Here is a 20,751-nt window from a genome sequence, read left to right as displayed (position 1 = left end):
GCCTTGAACTCTGGAACACTAACACAGACCATAAAAAGCTATAAGCTGGGTGCAGCGGGCACACATCTTAACAGCTACTCAAAAGGTTAAGGCAAAAGGATTTCAAATTCAAGGCTGGTCTGGGCAACTTGGTGAGACTCAGTCTCAAAATAAAACTTTAAAAAAGGGCTGGAACTGGGCCGGTGGTGCACACCTGTAATCCTAGTGACTTGGGAAGCTGATAAAGAAGGATTCCAAGTTCAAGGCCAGCCTAAGCAACTTAGCAAGGCCCTAAGTAACTTAGTGAGACCTTGTCTCAAAATGTGAAGTGTCTGGCTGGGGAGATAGCTCAGTTGGTAAAGTGCTTGCTTTGCAAGCACAGGGCCCTGGGTTCGATTCCCAGCACCGCAAAAAAAAAAAAAAAAAAAAAAGTGAAGTGTCCCTGAGTTCAATCCACATTATCCCCCCCCCCCAAAAAAAGAAAAAAAGAAAAAAAAAAAAAAAAAAAAGGTGGAGGGCTGGAGTTGTACCTCAGTGAATAAGAGTGCTTACAAGGCCCTAGATTCAATCCCCCACTGAAAGAAAGAAAAAAAAAAAAAGAAAGAAAGGAAGGAAGGAAAAGAGGTATGCCTACTCTTCATATGAATGTACTCTGGGGAAAAAAATGTAAATTATAACCTTTAACATAAGGTTGCAGGGGCTGGGGTTGTAGCTCTGAGTGACAGAGTGCTTGCCTGGCATGTGAGTCACTGGGTTCAATCTTCAGCACCACATAAAAATAAATAAATAAAATAAAGGTCCATCAACAACTTAAAAAAAAAATGGTTGAAAAACATGGTTGGGAAGCTGAACCCTTCTTAACAAAAAAAAAAAAAAAAAAAAAAAGTTTGCAAAAACAGGACCTGTATAAAGAACAGGACCTGTGCAAAAACAGGACCTGTATAAAGTTTGCAAAAAAAGGACCTGTGTAATTCAAGTGAATAGTTAACAAACATCAAAAGCAAAAATGACTTGCCTTTCTGACCTAGTGAATTTTAAATTGGCAGTCAGTTAACCTCTAAAGCACAAATGTGTACTCTGAGCTTAACAAACATCTACCAAAAAATTTCTAAAACAAAATATTTTCTTGCTTAGTTTGGCCTCCATTTGGTCAACTTTATTTCATTTTCCAAGTTCCATAGTAGCGAAAACGGCTGCCTTTTGTTTACTTCTGCCTGTGTATTTACAGCATCACTCAGAACAATGTCAAAAAGAAACGTGCTTAGCTCTGGGAAACCAAGAGTATCCTTGTACAGATGCCACATACTACATTCATAATAGCCTCTCACTGGCCTCACCCCTCCCTTTGCTTCTGCCAAGGCTCAATGGTCAATAGAAAAAAAACTGAACTGTTATGATCATAATGAAGAGAAATAAAACTGCTTTAAAAGTGTCAAATTTTAAAAAAGCAAAAGGACATATGCAAGTGTCTACACCTAAATTGTTTTAAAAGCAGAATATTTTTACACAAATTATATAGTACATAATCACTATATGCCAAAATAAACAAAAGGTATAATGCAGCTTTACAAACATCACATGTCTAAACTTGATGTTCATAGGAAAAAGTTCTGTAGACACTTTACTTTCTGTGCCCAGCTCCTTCATCAGCATTACAGTGCACAGACCCTCTAATTATATGTGTATGCATGTGGAATGTGTGAGTTCAAGGACAATTATTCCATTTTATTTAACCAAGCATCACAAGTGTTTCACAACTCCCTTGTCCATAAAGATGTTTAATAAATATGTGCTGGTCATCACCGAACAACATAGGGGACAATAATGTTATCTTAACTATCTTCAGTTTAAAAATATGCCCTTTTTGTTATTGCTTGGCTTGTTTACCCATTTTCAGGTACAGTGATGACTTTTTAAAATTTATTGTTCTTTTTAGTTATACATGACAGCAGAATCCATTTCAATATAATTACACAAGCATGGAATATATTTTATTCTAGAGTTCCATTCTTATGGATACACATGGTGGTGAGATTCACTTTATTTTCATATATGTATATGGGAAAATTATGTCAGATTCATTCCACTGTCTTTGCTTTACTTATCACCTCTCTCTTCCCTCCATTCCCTATTGTCTAATCGACTGCACTTCTATTCTTCCCCTTACCCTCCCAATTATTGTGGGTTAGCTTCCACATATCAGAGAAAACAACGTTTGGTTCTTGGTTCTGGCTTACTTCACTTGGCATAGTAGTCTCCAGGTCCATATGCTGGCAAATGTCATAAAGTCATTCTTCTTTATGGCTGAATAATACTCTATTATGTATATGTACCACATTTTCTTTATCCATTCATCTACTGAAGGGCACCTAGGTGCTAGGTCAATAGCTATTGTGAACTAAGCTTCTAGAAACACTGATGTGGAAGGGGTTAGGATCCCAGCGCGGGGCCTGGGCTGCAGTTCCGGGGGATGAGCGGCGCTGACCGGACCTACACTGTCTTCCCAGTCCCGAGTCTTTGCTTCTGTGAGGAGCGGGACACAGGAATGGCAGAGAAGGGGCAGTTAAGGAAAGAGGGCTAGACTGGTCGGACAATGTCCGCCCTGGCTTCTGAACTGGCAGAGATGGAAAAGGGTTTCACACTGGTGACCGGAGCTATACTCTCCAGTAAACCATGGCAGCTTTTCTTTGCGGGCTCGTTTTCAGTCTCCTTTAAAACACTAGTCTCTGACGTATCATTGCATTGACTGGGAAATGCAGGGCTAGTTAGGGACGCTGAAGTTCTCAGCAAGAACATGGACCCTTCATTGTTTTTTAAAATGTTTATGCTGGCCTAGGAATCACAGCAAGTGAAGTTTCCCAAGTCTCTTAATAATTCTGCAGTGCTTAGAAAGACAGCGCTTGGATGCAGTCACAACAGCCAGGGAAAAAGAAATGTGAAGGAAGTGGTGACTCTGGGGAAATACAGGTCTAGTTATCTTCTGCATGATGTCAAAATACAAACGTAAAATGGCTACCTTCAAATAACTGATTCATTGTGCTCAGTGACTTGCCTGTGGTCACATTGCTAAGTTAGTCAAATCAATGTTAAAACCCAGGATCCGGACAGCTACTCTGGAATTTTATTTCATAATAAACTCCCACTTAAATAGAGATATGTCATATTTTTTTAAAAAAATGATGTGGCTGTGTCACTATACTATGCTGATTTTAAGTCCTTTGGGTATAAACCTAAGACTGTGATAACTAGGTCAAAGTGTGGTTCTATTCCAAGATTTTGAGGAATCTCCACACTGCTTTTCAGAGTAGTTGCACCAAATTGCAGTCCCACCAGCAGTGTATTTTCTTCCCTACGTCCTCACCAACATTTATTGTTACTTGTATTATTTTTTTCTTTCTTTCTTTCTTTTTCCATTATTACTGATTTGTTTCAATCAGGACTCAAATTAGGTGGATTCACTGAAGCTGATGGATTTGAGGGGATGGAACCCAGGGCTTTGCACATGCTAGGTAAGTGCTCCACCACTGAGCCACACCACCAGCCCTGTTACTTGTATTCTTAATAATTGCCATTCTATGAATCAAACATCATTACCCTATGTAAATGTATGATTACGCAAATGGTATGCTGTTACTCCATGTACAAACAGAAACAACATGTATCCCATTTGTTTACAATAAAAATAAATTTAAAAAAAATAATTGCCATTCTAACTGGAGTGAGATGGAATCTGTGTCGTTTCAATTTGCATTTCTCTAATTGCTAGAGACCTTGAACATTTTTTCGAATATTTGTTGACCGATTGTATTTCTTCTCCTGTGTCGTACTCCTGTGAAGTGCCTGTTCAGTTCCTTTGCCCATTTATTGATTGGATTATCTGTTTCATTTATTTTTTTTTATTTATTTAAGGTGTACACAATACCTTTATTTATTTTTATGTGGTGCTGAGGACTAAACCCAGGGCCTCGGGCATGGTAAGCGAACGCTCTACCACAGAGCCACAACCCAGTCCTATTTTATTTTTATTGTTACTGTTATTTCATTTTTTTTAATACTAAGGAATTATTTCTAATTACACAGAACTATATGCTTATAAGACTCCTTTTAAGGTTGAGAACTTTTATTTGTTGTCTTCACTAGTGCATGCCACCTCCAAGAACCATATGATACACAGCGTTACCTCAATAAATATTCTGAGACTGAATATGCACTTGTAATAATTCATGAATGAGGTGAGTTTTTTTTTCCTTAAATAAGTACTTTTATCTCTGTAGACCCCAACTTATCCATGGAAGAATTCATCATCTCAAAGTTTTCCACATGTCTAAAAATGCCTAAAGTAATATGCTACAAAAATAAGAAGCAAGCTGGATATGGGAGCGCATTCCTGTAATCCCAGTGATTCCAGAGGTTGATGCAGGAGGACTGCAAGCTGGAGGCCAGCCTGGGCAACTAAGTAAGACTCTGTTTCAAAGTTAAAGAAAAAGGTCTGGGGGTTGTGGTTCAGTGGTAGAATGGCTTTGGGTTCAATCTCTAGTAAGACCAAAGAAATAAAATTTAAAATATATGTTTATTCATGATGTGGAGCTATATATAAAACATGTAAAAATTTGTTACCATTTCAAAAGAATCAACCTTGCTCAAGAGGATAGGGCAAAGGATAATAGTTCAGAGCCCTGGGATCTAGTCTGGTGATCAGCATTTACAACTATATGACCTTAGATTTGTTATTTGCCTCCTGGATCTAAATTTCTGTACCTGTAAATTAAAGAGATCAATTTATTTCTCATGTCTTTTATAAAAAAATTTTTTAGTTGTCAATGGACCTTTATTTATATTCGGTGCTAAGATTCAAACCCAGTGCCTCACACATGCTAGGCAAGCACTCTGCCACTGAGTTACAACCCCATCCCTCTTAATGTCTTTTAAAGCTTCAAATTTTAGAAATTCCATCATCTCAAAAACTTGAAGATGTTCAACAGTCTTACAAGTACAAATATAAAGCCTTTAAACAACAACTCATGATTATTTTTCAAAGATAAATCAGAAACTAGCTTTTTTTTAAAAAAAGAAACATTATCACTAGATAATGGCCCTAGGAAAAAAGCCTTACACCTCTATTATTCTCCATTACTGATTTATCAAAATCCCATTCAGGTTCTTGAATAGTAATTACTACATAATATTTCTCAAATACTACCCAAGAGCATTTATTAAAAACACCATGCCATTTATAACTCATTATCAATCTCATTGCCTTCATTTATCACATCAACTGAAAAGAAAAATACATTCAATATGATGTATGAAATTAAATAGCTGATATGTTCTGACAGCTTAACTATGTGGTTTTTATATGATTCTATTTTAAAAGGAAAAAATATTTTTTTTCCAAGAGTTATCAGTACAACTTCAAATCAAATACTTAACATGAACTAGAGATTAAATGATTTTGCATTGTTTTTGGATACCACACACCGATTTCAACACAAATGTGGATCAGGGCATAGTATACATGCCAACTTGGTGTAAAGTCCCTCTCCATTCCCCAATCCTCTTTCGTATCTCCTCAGGGATTAAGTAATGGTTTGGCCCCATGATTCCCACAGAGGGTCCCCAGAGCTGTTTACACACTTCAGCTGTATCACACAGACTGTTAAGTGTGAGCCCTGGATCACCTTTAAGACCCCAACACCTGGCATGTAGTTTGTGTTCAATAAAAATGTGAACGTGAACTAGGTCAATGCCAGTAATCCCAGCAACTCAGAAAGCTAAGGCAAGAGGATTACAAATTGGAGGTCAGCCTCAGCAACTTAAGGAGAACCTGTCTCAAATAGAAATGCAAAGGACTGGAGACATAGCTCAGTGGTAGAGGGTCCCTGGGTTAAATCCCCAATACCAAAAACCAAAACAAAACCAACCTGTGATGGTGGAAAGGTGCCAACGTAATTTTCACCTAAAGGAACTAAACAAACCAACTACTCTACTTAAATCAATAAGCCAGACAAGGAATGATGGTGGAAGCAGATTTATTTTGGAGGGCACTGTGGCAAAACATGGAATTTTTTTTTTTGTTTTTTTTTTTTTTTTTTGGTAAAAGAATTGAACCCAGGGCATTTACCACTGAGCTACATCCCCAGTCATTTTTACTTTTCAAATTTGAGTCAGGACTCTCTAGAATGCTGAGCCTCAAACCTGCAAGCCTCCTTCTCAGTCTTCAGAGATGCTAGGATTACAGGTGTGCATCACTGTGCCTAGTCAAACTATAGATTTTTAAAATTTTAATGTACGATTCCTGTAACCCAGCAATTGCATTTCTAGGGATTTTCTAAAGAAATACTTAAGAGTTGGCATGGTGGCATGCACCTATAATCCCATCTACTCAGGAAGCTGAGGTTAGAGAATCACAAGTTCTAGGTCAACCTCTGCAATTTAGTAAAAGTATCTCAAAGTAAATAAAAAAGGACTTAGTGTGCAAGGCCCTGGGTTCAATTCCCCATTCTGAAAGAGAAAAGGAAATTCATAAGAATCTGTATTCTGCCAGGCATGATGGTCCACACCTGTAATCCCAGCAACTGAAAAGGTTGAGGCAGGAGGATCTCAAGTTCAAGACCAGCTTTAGCAACTCAGCAAGGTCCTCAGCAACTTAGTGAGACCCCATCACAAAATACAAAATAAAAATGGGCTAGGAATGTGGCTCAGTGGTAAAGTGCCCCTGGGTTCAATCACCAATACAAAAAAAAAAAAGAAACTATGTACTACTCTACTGCTTTTAATATTAAAATTTGGAAATAACCTAGAAAATCATCAATATTAATTTATTAAATAAATCTACATATATCCACATCATAAAATTCTAGTTTTTTTAAAAATTTTTTCAGGGAGACCTACATACATGTTTCCATATTAATTTGCTATAATATAGCAAATTTTTAAAGAATTCCAGAACCCTTGTTTTAAAAAATCCCACTTCTGCTTAAAAATGTTTACATATGTATTAATTTCATAATTTAAGAATATTGGCTTTAAAATATTTTCCACATTTTTTATTGATGCATTAGTTATACATAATGATGGGATTTATTATTACATATTTGTATATGCACACAATATAACTTGGCCAATATCATTTCCTATCATTTCCTTCCTCCCTCCCAACCTCCTACCTCTTGGTCTTTAAAATCTTAAACATAAATAAGATATTTTACTGCTGTTTCCTTTAAAAAAAAAAAATCTGCCAAGTTTTTCTAAAATAAAAGCCAACTGCAGTATGGAGCCTTAGTATATCAACTATGGTCCCTTGACCAGCTGCACTCATGTCTCCTGGGAGCCAGTAAGGAATGCAGAATTTCAGGCTCCACCCCAGACCTACTCGGATTCTCCATTCTTGTAAAATCCCCAGATGATCTGAATTCACATCACAGTCTGAGATCACTAGTTTTACAAAAATATCACTTGATACAGTTAGAACACCGGTTCAAGATCCACATTAAAAAGTATAAACTGAAAAAAAAAAGTATAAGCTGAGCAACTTGGAAACTTAATCTATATGAACTTTATAAGATACACTAAAACTCCTGATATATTAACAGATGTGAAATTGTAAACTCAGGTACAATATAATGAATTATTAATACTTGTTTGTCAGTCTTAGGGAGCAAATGCTAAAAGGTCAACTACTTACTAAAGTTAATAAATCACTGTCAAAGATGATGCTGTCCATCAAAATTTCTCAGAGTCACTTAAGAAAAGATGTAAGGGCTGGCTGGAGGAATGCACACTCAACCGTAGATACTGGATATGTCTGAAAAGGGTAGTCACTTGAGGATATGACAGTAAATGGGGACTTTTACATTCTGTTCTATAGATTTTACAATTCATAAATACCTTTTGTTTTTCTCAAAGAGTGCTACAGCTACATACTGCTATCCAAATAAATCTAAACCAAGAGTAGTCAAGAATCAGGAACCCATTCCACTCAATGGAAGCACCAATGAACTGGCATCATTTTAAGCATTCTTTCATGGCAGATCCAAGTCAGAGGGGAAAGCAATAAGCAGTCAACAGTGGCTGTGAGAAGGTACTCAGGCAGCAAGATATGCTAAGCACGACTCACTGCCCATTCCAAAGTGCAGAGAGAGACTAAGAATCACTACTGATTTCTTCTGATGGCTAGGTCATGGTAGTGGCACCATATCTCCCCAGTGGATATGCACTGCCAATGTCATCATTAGCACCCCTTTCCCCTCCTTTTGGAAACTGCTACAGGAAGAACATTGTGGGGACAGAGTTGAGGCTGGCTTCCAGTGCTCCTGGTTGACTACTCCCACCTATTTCCTTCCAGCACAAAATGTGCTAATCATGAAAACATTTCACAATGACTTGCTTGTCATAATCCCCTTCTCCAAACAAACCTAATACAGATCAGAATTAGCAACTTCATTGGAAAATGTGATGTGAAATTTAGGTTCAGTTTTCAAACTAATAATTAGTCATTATTCTTTTAATGCTCTAGATTAATCATTAGGGAAATGATTTTTCAGAGTATGTTATTATATATTTGGATATAACATGAACTCTGCTGAGGAAACAAACTGGTCGTGATTTATCATAAGCTCTCTATAAGTATACTACTAGGTAACAACATACTAAAAATGGGTTTTCCTATAATCAAAGTCACCAAAAACAAAAGTCACAAATGAACAAAGCAAATTATGTTCTTTCCTGACCTAACACTACTCTGAAAATAAAAATAAAAAGGGCTGGGAATCTAGCTCAATGGTAAAGCACCCCAGAGTTCAATTCCAGTACCAAAAAAAAAAGAAAAAGTCACTAATCACATGAACTGACTTATATTTCACACTCAGTAAGAAATTATAAAGAATTTTATATCCTTTGGGGGAGTTCTTAATAGACACAAAACAACACACTCATGTTTTATGATGACTGTTATACTACCTTTATAAGATAAAGTAAATGCTACCTTAATTCCGCCCTCAAAAACAAATTCCTGATTGATTCTCCCAATCAGACAAAAAATGAAGGACTACGTTAAGACAATGCCTTGGTCTTGAACAGCTCTAGTGGAGGAGAGACAGATGTACTGCTAAACTGACATTAAAAAGTAATAAATGCCACCACAGATAACTAAATTAACTATAATGGGAAAATTATATGTACAAGTTTCTATGTTTATCACCCAAAGTAATCAGTACACATAATTTGAAAACACTAATCCTTAACTTAAAAGCAAGCAACAGTTGGGGCTGGGGACATACTCACTGGTAGAGTGCTTGCCTGGCATGTGCAAGGTCCTGGGTCCATGCATATAATACATATGTAATACATACACACATACATTTGGTAGTAGTTATTACATGAAATGGTACTAGTTAAACATTATCTTGACATATCATTTAAGAGAATGTTCACTTTGCTTGAATGAATGGGGGGGATGAGAACTGCTGTTCTCTATCTGCTGAGGTCACCGTCTAAATGCAATCATAGATCTCTTAACAGGGCTACCCTCTGAGAAATGCATTTTGAAGAGATATCACCATTGTATGAATATAAGAGCATACTTACACAGACCTAGATGACATGGTGTAGGTCAGTCACTCATTGTGGTCTCTTGATACAATAGAGACACAATAAACCCAAGATGCAAGGCTAACAGGACATACTGTTTTATAGTGAAATATTTAATAAGTAGATTAAAGGAGTACACTCTAAAATAAAAAGCATAGTAAATACATAAGCTAGTAATATAGTCATTTATTATCATATGGTATCATGTACTATAGGAATTTTATTTGGTATACTTTTGTACAACTGGCATGCACTAGTATCTTACACCAGAATCACCACAAGCAGGGGAGTAATGTATTGCTCTGTTATTTCACCAGGTGACAGGAAATTTTTTGGCTCCATTACTGTCTTATGGGACCAGCAAGGTATGTGTGGTTTGTGGCTGACTGAAATAGTTGTTATGCAGTACATGACTATAGTGGTTTTTGTGATTGAGGGAGGTTTTGTTGAATATGTGAGAAGGAAATAGATGGAAGAATTTACTAAGCCTTGGAAAGTGGGTAATCTTGAATTTAGGCTCCACTATTAACTCTCTCTGAACCCAAGTATCTTCATCTATAAAACAAGGATGACATCCATAACTGGCTACTGCAATAAAAAAAAAAAAATTAATGTGATTAAAATAAATTCTCACCCATCTTTTCCTTTCAGTTAATTCCACTGGGGCATACAAAACAATTTAACAAATACTTTAAAAATACCATCTAAGCCAGACACGGTGTAATCCCAGCATCTCGGCTAAAGTAGGAGGATCATGAGTTCAAAGTCAGCCTCAGCAAAAAAGCGACGTACTAAGCAACTCAGTGAGACCCTGTCTCTAAGGAAAATACAAAATAGGGCTGGGAATGTGGCACAGTGGTCTAGTGCCCCTGAGTTCAATTCCTGGTACCCATCCCCCAAAAGTACCTTCTATTGTGTAACCCCCTTAACTGGATACTGCAGGAGATAAGTCAGTTACAGATGCTGCCCTCAGGAGTTTACAAGCTTCAGAGGTTAAGATAAACAGAGAAGAAATGTGTCTCCATATGTAAACTTAAAAGATGGCATCTCACTTTGGACATGCTTCTCCCGTAGTCATTTATCACATATACCACTTATAATGCAAACTCCTGGAATGTAAGAACACATACCTTATACCCTGTGTGGGACTCAGTGTGCATGCAAACAGGAATAAAGAAATATAAAAAGAGAGGGAGGAAAGAGCGAGCAAGAAGTCAGGTGAAGGGGCTGGGGGATATAAGCTCAGTTGGTAAAGTGCTTGCCTTACAAGCACAAGGCCCTGGGTTCAATCCTCAGCAACACACACACACACACACAAATAATAATAACAATAAACTCAGTATTTAAAAAAAAAAAGTCAGGTGAAATATTTATTCATAAATTCAACTGTGTCAGGCAAGGTGGCACAAGCCTGTAATCCTTGCAACTTGGGAGGCTGAGGCAGGAGGATTGCAGGCTCAAGGCCAGCCTGGGCAAATTAGTAAGGTCCTAAGCAACTTAGCGAGAACCTGCGTCAAAATAAAAAATGGCAGGGCATGTAGCTCAGTGGTAAAGCACCCCTGGGTTCAATCCGCAGTAAAAAAACAAACAAAACTAAGTATCTCTTACTTCCAAAGTACAGGAATTTACCTAAGTTTTTTGGGGGGACAGGGCACAGGTAGGGTAAGCAGTAGATAAGGTAGGAGATCATTTTGTTTGTTTTTGCTGCAGTATGGGGGATTGAACCCAGGGATGCTCTACCACAAAGCTACATCACAGGACCTTTTTATTTCAAGATAGGGTCTCTCACTAAGTTGCCCAAGCTGCTGCCTTTTAATTTTTTGTTTTTATTAGTGTATTATAGTTATACATAATAGTGGGGTTCATTTTAACATAATCATACATGCATGAAATAGAATTTGCTCCATTTCAGTCCCCAGTGCTTCCTCTTTCCCTTCCTCCCTCCCTCCCACTATTCCCCTTCCTCTATTTCACAGGTCTTCCTTTTATTTATTTGTATTTTTTTAATTGGTGCTTTACTGATACACATAAAGGTAGAATTCACTGTGGTATGTTCATATAAGTACTATATGTCAATTTCATTCCCCATTTCGTCCCACCTCCCTCAATCTTGTTCCTCTACTCTAGTGAATTTCCCTATTTTCTTTTTCTTTTCTTTCTTTCTTTTTTTTTTTTTTTTTTGGTTTGTTTGGGTTAGGGTACCAGAGATTGAATCCAGTGGTGCTTAATCAATGAGCCACATCCCCAGTCTTTTTTTATTTTTTATTTTGAGACAGGGTCTCCCTAAATTGCTTAAGGTCTTGCTAATTGCTGGTTTTGAATTTGTTATCCTCCTGCCTCAGTCTCCCTCAAGTCTCCCAAATCGTTGGATTACAGACATGTACCACCACCACCACACCCTGCTGCTGGCTTTCCTCTATTTCAAGGGATCCACCCTGCCTCATTTTTCCCCCCTACTTTGCTCTACTTTCTGCAAATAAGAGAAAACTTCCGTTGTTGGTTTTGTTTTTTGTTTTTGATACTGGCGATTGAACACAGGGGTGCTTTACCACTGACCTATATCCCCAGTACCCCTTGTTTTTTATTTTGAGACAGGGTCTCAAAGTTGCTGAGGCTGGCCTCAAACTTGGAATTCTCCTGACTCAGCCTCCTAAATTGCTGGGATTACAGAAGTGTGTCACCATGCCCAGTTTGCCTTATATTTTCAAGCCTCCTGCTGTAGCCTTCCTCTTCCTGTCTCAGGTCACTGGGATTACAAGCATGTGCCACTATATAAAATAATCTTTTCAGCATATATTTTTAAACTCAAACAAGATGGCCATGGTGGTACATGCCTGTAGTCAAAGACACAGGAGGCTGAAGCAGGAGGACTGTATGTTCAAAGCCAATCTCTGCAATTTAGCAAGGCCCTAAGCAAGTTAACAAGACACCGTCTCAAAATAAAAACTTTTAAAAAGCTGGGAATGGAACTCAGTGGTAAAGCACTCTGGGTTCAACCCCAGTACCAAAAGAAAAACTAACACTCAAACAATAAAAGGGGGTCTCCCACACAGGTTTTGAACTCCTGGGCTCCAGTCATCCTCCTGTCTCAGTCTCCCAGAGTTCTGGGCCTCCATGCCACCATGGCCAGCTAAAAATACTTCTTTTTTTTTTTTTTTTTTTTTTTTTTTTGCGGTGCTGGGGATTGAACTCAGGGCCTTGTGCTTGCAAGGCAAGCACTCTACCAACTGAGCTATATCCCCAGACCTAAAAATACTTTTTTTTAAACACAATAATGTTTTACCACGCACAGTGGCACAAGCCTATAATCCTTGGGATACTGAGGTAGGAAGATCTCAAGTTCAAGGCCTGCCTCAACAATTTATTAAGGCCCTGTCTCAAAATAAAAGGACCAGAGATGTAGCTCAGTGGTAAAGCACCCCTGGGTTCAACCCCAGTACTAAAATTAATACAAATAAACACATGCTTTAAAGGAAAGAATTTGAGATAGGTGTGATGGCATATGCCTGTAATTCCAGTGACTAGGGAGGCTGAGGCAGGAGAATTACAAGTTTGAGGCCAGCCTCAGCAATTTAGCAAGTCCTTAACCAATTTCATAAGACCCTGCCTCAAAATATACGCTTGGTTGGGGTTCAATTCCCCCATACCAAAAAAAAAAAAGAAAAAAGAAAGAATTTTTCTAATAAATTATACCCTATTGAAAAATAATCAACACCTTAATGTTTTAATGTCAGCTAATTTCAAATAAATACAGGACTGAGGGTATACAAGCTGATATACTGCCCAGCATGGTAAGACCCTGAGTTTAATCCCCAGCACCATAAAATACAGTACGGGCCTAAAATACCATCAGCTCAGTTTCAAGGGTGGACAAATGATCTGAAGCCTTTTATTCCCCCAGTACATCAGCAAGCTAATAATGGCTCTTTCATGTTTAAAAAGTTGTAACAACAAAGAATATGGTATTAAGTATGTGGCTGGCAAAACCTAAAATATTTACTATCCCTCCCTTTACAGAAAAAGTTTGTCAATCCCTGCTAAACTTCACAATGGAATTTTACATCTCTCACTAAACATCTTTATACTTTTAAATTACATTTAAGGCAATGTGCGTGATTTTCCTTTGTCTCTTTATTTACTAGCCATTTTCTTCACATAGACATATTTACACAAATATTTATTACAATATCCTGGGGATGGAAAAAAAAACTTAAAAACAGAAAAACTTAAAGTCTCCGTCTTTTGTTTAATAACAAACATTTTAACATTCTAGCATAATCATTTTTCCCAACTAATCTACAATGGATTAGTAAATCAGTAAACTGGGTTTAGAGTGACCAGAAACCAGAATTTACACCAACTTCAACAGCACACATCCAATGGTGGAGAAACTAACAATTTCCAGTGCTAAATCAACCCCAAGTATCAATCAGATATAAAACTATGACTTAGGACTAAATTCAATAAACATGGGGGACATATCTGTGGATATGACAGTACATTCTTACTACTTGTATACTACCACATGAAGTCAAGGAGGTATAATGACCAATTAAAGACAACAATACAAAATAAAAAAAGAGAACCCCCTATGCTTAAAACATCAGAGATGGTACAATCCAGTAACCTTCCAGAAGTATTCAGAAAATCTAGAAAACAGTATGAACCTACAGGACTAAAACATCAGAAAACACTAAATTTTCATTTCAGCACAACATGTATGACAGTATGGAAGTCATCTTCCAAGACAAGCAGTACAAGAATAAAATACCCCTTTTCTAGACTAAAATGGAAAAGTTAGAAGCATACTGTCCTTGAAACTACCTATACCTACCTAAAAGCATTTTAACTCAAATTTTTGAGTTCCTCTTTATGCCATCCAAACAATTAAAACATCCTGCAGAACTCAAAATTAAATACGAATAAAGAGAAGAAGTAAGACATAGGGAGGACTTTATTTGGATCACCATGTAGAACAGCACTACCTATAACTTACCCTTTATTTACTAAAACACAAAAGTTTAATTAAAAGTTCATCATTTCTAAGAAGTCATAAATCAGCATAATTCTGATACATTTTCATCCACATGGCCTACACAAGAAACTGATTAGTAATGCAAATAATTTTTCTCTCAGAGGGACTTTTTTTTTTTTTTTTTTGGTACCAGGGATTGAATTCAGGGGCGCTCAACCATTGGGTCACATCCCCAGTCCATTTTTGTATTTTATTTAGAGACAGGGTCTCACTGAGTTGCTAAGTGCCTGGCTAAGTTGCTGAGGCTGGCTTTGAACTCCTGCCTCAGTCTCCTCTGGCTCAGAGGAACCTTTTAGTCTTTAACAGTAAATCCCCAAAATGCAAACTTACTAACTCCGAATACAAACTTACTAACTTCCGAATGCAAACTTTTCCGAATGCAAACTTACTAACTTCGAATACAGTCAATCGTTTTTAAAAAGATGTCAATATATTCAAAGTTTCCTTTACATACCTACCTTTCTGTAATGGTTTTATTATAATTTCTAATAATAAAATTAGCACTGCGCCACCAATATAATCGACAAATATTTGTCATTAATTATAATACCAATTTGTCTCTCCCTGTATGGTGCTGGGGATGGAACCTGGGGCTTCTTGCAATACCAATTATTTAACCATGAGAAAAATCACCCCTGAAAAAATGACTCAGAAACTACTTGTATGCACTACATGAGTGTTAATTCTCACACAGGACTTGTTAAGCATTTATATAGAACATTTACATTTGCCAAGTACTTCATAATCATTTTATTAGCTGTTTTAGTCCAAAACAACTCATGAAAAACTTTCAGAAGAGGAACCTAGGCTCGCAGAGGAACCAAAGAAAACCAATTTAACCCTAGAGGAAATAACAGCATTCTCTCATATGCCAGATTCTCCTAATCACTTTTAATCTGAAGTATAAATTTTGCCAAAATGTTATTAATGAATGATAAATATCAAGGAATATTATTGAATTCTAACAGAACATCATACTGCTTATACCCTTTTTAAGTACATGGGACTACTACTTACTATATTTAATTATACAGACACAACTATAAGGAAGTAAAATTCTCCCACATGACACACTTAAATGATTAAATATAACGTCTTTATTTTAATTTTTTTCTTTTTTCTTTTTTTTTTTTTTTTTTGCACTTGCTAATCAAAGAAACTCATGGAACAAACTCAAAGTCAGGTCCTGCAATAAAAAGGAGTTAGGCCCTTACAAGAAAAAGTAAAGCCCAGCTAAAAGCGGTGAGTGGAGGGAGGAAGTTATGAAAAAGTCAAAATCTGCTGCTTGGCATGTTCGGTCATTCCACCTTCCAGAAGATAATGATTCTAACCAGAACTTGTGGTTTAATCAGTGCATATCTCAGCACCGGCAACAGATCACATCCCAATGCTTCAGAGGGTAACAAAAAACTTGAGCTAGCGCTTGTTGTGGAGCAAAGTTCCCTCCTTGCCCCATTTAAACCTCCCTCTTTCTTTTATCTTGGTATTACATCCTAATGGGGGGGGGGGGGGGAGAAAACCTTACGCTCATCAAGAGCACAGTTAGCCGGTGGAGTTGTCCTGACCCCAGGTCCCCCAATCAGAGCCCATAAACCCAATTCCCTAGTCAGATGTCGACTCCTCATACAGCCAGGAGAACCAGCCGGTCAATCAAACGCTTCCTTACCCCCCTCCCGCCGGTCTCCCAGGGCCAATTCCGTGACCCACATCCCTACACCCCGCACAGAGCCCCAAACTCCGCACCCCCACTGCACTTCCGCCCCGGTGGCTTCCCAGTCAACCCTCACCCCAGCCCCCACCCCATCTTTGTCTCGATCCCCCAACACCTCAGCGTCCCCAACTCCCACGGCAGCCCTTCCCCCAACCGACCCACCGTCCCGGCCTCCTCCCCCGCCCCGGCCCCCGGCCCCCCCGCAGCCGACCGGTCACCCCAGCTCCTGGCCTCCAGACCCTCCCCCAGCTTCCTCCGTCGGTCCCAGCGCTGGCCGAGGCCCTCCGCCCACGCCCACCCAGCTCCCGCGGGTCCTCGGCAGGCCCTTCACCTTGTCCATGAGCTTCCAGCACTTCTCCACCATCTTCTTGTCCACGGTCCCCGGCGGGTGGGGGCTGAGGTGGTGGTGGTGGTGGTGCGGCTGGAAGGCGTCCTTCATGAGCCGATCAGGCCGCCCGAGCCCGAGCCCCCGGAGCCGCCGCCGCCTCCGGCGCCAGAGCTCTTTTTCACGTTGCCGGCCATGGCCGGGGAGGGTCGGGGCCCCAGCCGGTCGGCCGGCTCCGCTCGGCTGCGAGCGAGGGAAAGGAGGGCGTGAAGGAGGGGCCTCTCTGGCCGCCGCAGCCGCCGCCGGCTCTCGGAGCTGAGGGAGGAGCGGCCGCGGGGAGGGGAGTGGGCGGTGCCGCGGGGTGCAGGGCGCGCCCCTTCGGCGAGCGCGAGCCCGGCGGGCGGAGCGCGGGGGCGCGCGCCGGCGACTGACTGCTGACCTACTGCTGAGCTGGGGAAGCGGGCGGCAGTGTCCGGACGGAGGAGAAACCCCCGCCCTCCCCACCCCTCGCCAGCGCCCACGTGCCCACAGCTCCCGGAAAGCAGCCGCCAAGTTTCCGCGCTCGCCTCCCCCGCCCCTATTCCCGAGGGCGGGAAAGGGGCGGGGCCAGCGAGATTCAGTGCCTGCGCCCTCTGCTGGAGACGCGCGAAAAAGAAGGGGGTAGGCTCCAACGTGGAGCCTGCGCACTAGGCGCAAGCCGAGACCTCCATGTTCTTGGTGGGTTGGAGGTTGGTGCTTCAGGAGAGGGTCGTCGACAGGTAGCAGGTAACGGTGGAAGAAATCTTTACAAGTCCTTCCTTCACGCCTGATAGATGTGGACATTAAACTTAGGGTTATTTGCTTCATATCGTGTGAATTGGAAGGAGAGAGGAAAGTTATTTCTCCATCCCCTGGCATTTTAGATTCTTCATTAAGACGTGGTTGAGCACAGAAATATGAATGTTGCAGATTGTTCCAGCCTGATTAGGCCCCAGAAAGGCTTAAAAGCGTAGGACACTCAAGCCAGGAGCTTTTCTTCCATGCATTTGACCTCTTAAAACAAAGCACGTTCCCTTTCTGCTTCTGGAGGGTTGTCCTTTTCTGGGAATTGAATATGTACTTGAGATTCTCCTGCTCAACTCATTGCACCCGGCGCTGGTCTGCACCACCAGCACGAGACGCCGCCCACGGAATCGAGACGCCGCCCACAGGATCGTGAAACCTCTGCAAATGCTGGCCAGAGCGGTTCTTGCTTGGTCTAGGGAACAGAAATGTAGTTCCCAGTCACTCCCACTTCTCTAATCTAAAAGTTCCGTTGGAAGAACTACGAAAATAGAAACTTCCTTTTCAAAGAAGGAAGTGCCCTGCCCTAATTTGCTAATTCTGAGCTTCAACTTTGTGAGTTTGCAGTCCCAGGTGTGTAAATAAGTACTTAAGTCTGCCTTATATCTCCCTCCTATCTCTTTCCACAAAAAGTCCTTAGCTGATTTGGAAATTAAGTTCATCAAGTACTCCTGCGAGACAGCAAAATATCTCTGAACTCAAGGATCATTCAGCCAGTCATCCTGAGTTTGCAAGTCAGTTGCTTTTATCTGACTGATTTGGGAGCCTACATTATTTCCTACCAATAGAATGTCCTTTTACCAATTCCTACCTACAAAAAGTTAGAGGAGACTGTAGGCAAAATCGTAAATGTCAAAACTTTACATCCCTAGAGCCATCACCTTAATGGCAGTCCCTCCTTTTCTTTCCCCTGGAATACTGAAAGTGTTCTCATTGGTTTCCCTCCTGCCTTCAGTCCCATCCTGCTACCGTATACTACCTGTAGTATAGTTAAGAGAGCATCACACCCCCACAACGACAAAAACGAAACACTCTCCACTGCCTCTGGAATAAAACTTAACAGCCATGTTCCAACCCCAAACCAAACTCCCTTGCAGAGCTGGAAATGTAACTTAATGATAGAGTACTTGCTTACCATGGTGAGGCCCTGTGTTTGGACCCCAGTACTGCAAAAAAAAAAAAAAAAAAAAAAAGTAAACCACAGTTTTTGCACTGAGCACAGTGGCAATGCCTGTAATCCCAGCTTCTGGGGAGGCTGAGGCAGGAGGATAAGTTCAAGGTCAACCTCAAAAATTTAGCAAGACCCTCAAAAATAAAAAATAAAAAGGGCTGGGAATATAGCTCAGTGATAGAGTACCCTAGTTCAAGCCCCAGAATGGGAAAATAAATAAATAAACAAACAACTACCTCACAGTTTTATACTACTCCCTGATACATATTTCCTATGCTGGGTGACTCATCAAGTCACAAAATACCACAATTCTTTTTTCATCACCATTACTCAGAGCATTTCCTCTGTCTGAAGTGTACTTCTAAAATCCAATTCATTCTTCAAAACTCAGCTCCAATATTATCCTCCTGCTAGAAATAATCCTTCACTCTTCTAAATGTCCATATCCATTTATTTCTTATACCACATGTTAATTTATGCTATACTATCTTGTCAACTTTGGGTCTTTCACAGAACTTAACACAGTGTAGGTGCACCAGGGTATTTTTCATAGTTAAATTTTTGATTTAGCGGAGTACAGGTAAAATTTTAACCCATGGAACTGTGCATGTGCACGTCTAGGTATACGGTACTCCTCTCTGGTTTGGCTTCAGGTGTTCAATTTCTGTTCTCTTCAGTGAGGTCTGCATAACAGGAAATTATAAAATGTGCATTTGGTTTGTGCTGGAGCAGGTCCTATTTTTTTTATATACAAATGGCCTATCTTTCACATTTGGATAAAGGAGAAAGGGTGATCCTTCTGTCCTCTATATCTCTTCAAAACTCCCAGATGTGTGGGATTTTATTCAAAGGAAGATACTTCTGCTGGAATGATCTTTCCTTTTGTCCCTTCTAAACTGAAGTTAATGCAAAAAGACAGATTGACCTTTTTCTCCCAATTTTTATTGACTTTTTCCTTTTTATTGCTGCATGACTTTTTTTTTTCCTTTTTACTGTATTTTGCTTGTTTTTGAAAATGTACTAGAGATAGGGTTGGATTGCTAAACATAATGTCATTTCCATTCTGGGTTTTGCTAGAGCCGTTTCATGTTGTATCACATCACGTGGCATGTGGCACTTTTCTTTCCACTTCACCTTCATCCCAAACCACATCCTCATTCTGCACCTGAAAGTCAGTTGACTGAACATACTTGTAAAGTAAATGCTCTTCTGAGGCATGATATGTTGCTTATATTCTGTAATTTTATCCTCAATATGTCGTTCTATGCATCAGCATAAACAAAGACAACCATTCTGTGGAAGAAGTTCCCAATCAGCCTCCTAGGAAGAAGGACTGAAAACCTCAACTGTATTCCGTAACAGAGGGAGGGAATTCTGGAGGGAGAGTAAGTGAAGAAATGCTGCAAAATTAGAAGAAAAGTACTTTCAAATTTTGAGAAATATGTACAAGGTTAACTGGCCGTGAGTTATAGGAGCTGTAAGCTTTGCAAAGACAAGCCTGGCTCTTCCCTTTGCTCTATAAAGTGTCCCAAAGATCAGAGAAGTACCCTGCAGCCAGAAGGGGTCAAATACATATGCATTGGCCTCTGCCTGCATCTGCCTACTCCCCAGAGCCAAGACTTTTCATTCCCAGATCTCGTGTCCATTTCTGAAAATCTACTTCTGACTATAGGCAATTGACCAAAAATGTTGAAGGGAACAGGAATGGAGACAAGTACCTATAAAAAGAGTTTGCAGGTCCCCTGATCCACAAGGAGAAAAGCCCTAAAATTCCTGCTGTTTTTGTTCTAGACAGTATGTTGCCCAGAGATCCAGGTGACTGACAGACAGTAAGGTTCCAGACACCCTCAGGGCTGGAGGGAGGGAGGGGGCTTCTTGCCAAGAGCAAGCCACCCTTCATACTCTCTGCCCCAAATTTATCTTTCCAACCACTTGTGACTGTGGCAGGAATCTAGGAAGCATTCCCCAAAATCACCCGAACATTGTCCAATAAATTTAAAAGCAAAAATAGAGGAAACTCGGGCGGCCAAGTGTGTCCACTAGAGGGAGCCCCAACCAACTCTCCGTGGCAAGGAGCCTCAAGAGGTAGTTTCTCAACAGCAGCGTGCAGAGCATCCACA

General features: G+C 40.0%; 1 protein-coding gene across 1 annotated transcript in view; it reads right to left on the bottom strand.

Annotated features, from left to right (window-relative positions):
* Cbl (Cbl proto-oncogene) overlaps positions 1-16,955 on the bottom strand; it is a 91,977-nt gene extending 75,022 nt beyond the window's left edge. The window contains 2 exon segments of the mRNA XM_047517578.1: positions 16,645-16,754; positions 16,757-16,955. Of these exon segments, the coding sequence (XP_047373534.1) occupies positions 16,645-16,754; positions 16,757-16,835 (189 nt within the window). The 5' untranslated portion in view covers positions 16,836-16,955.
* Positions 16,956-20,751: the final 3,796 nt, after the last annotated feature.

The sequence above is a fragment of the Sciurus carolinensis genome, chromosome 11 (genome assembly GCF_902686445.1).
Source record: "Sciurus carolinensis chromosome 11, mSciCar1.2, whole genome shotgun sequence".
In the NCBI taxonomy this organism is placed as follows: Eukaryota; Metazoa; Chordata; class Mammalia; order Rodentia; family Sciuridae; genus Sciurus; species Sciurus carolinensis.
This window is presented reverse-complemented; position numbering and strand designations above follow the sequence as displayed.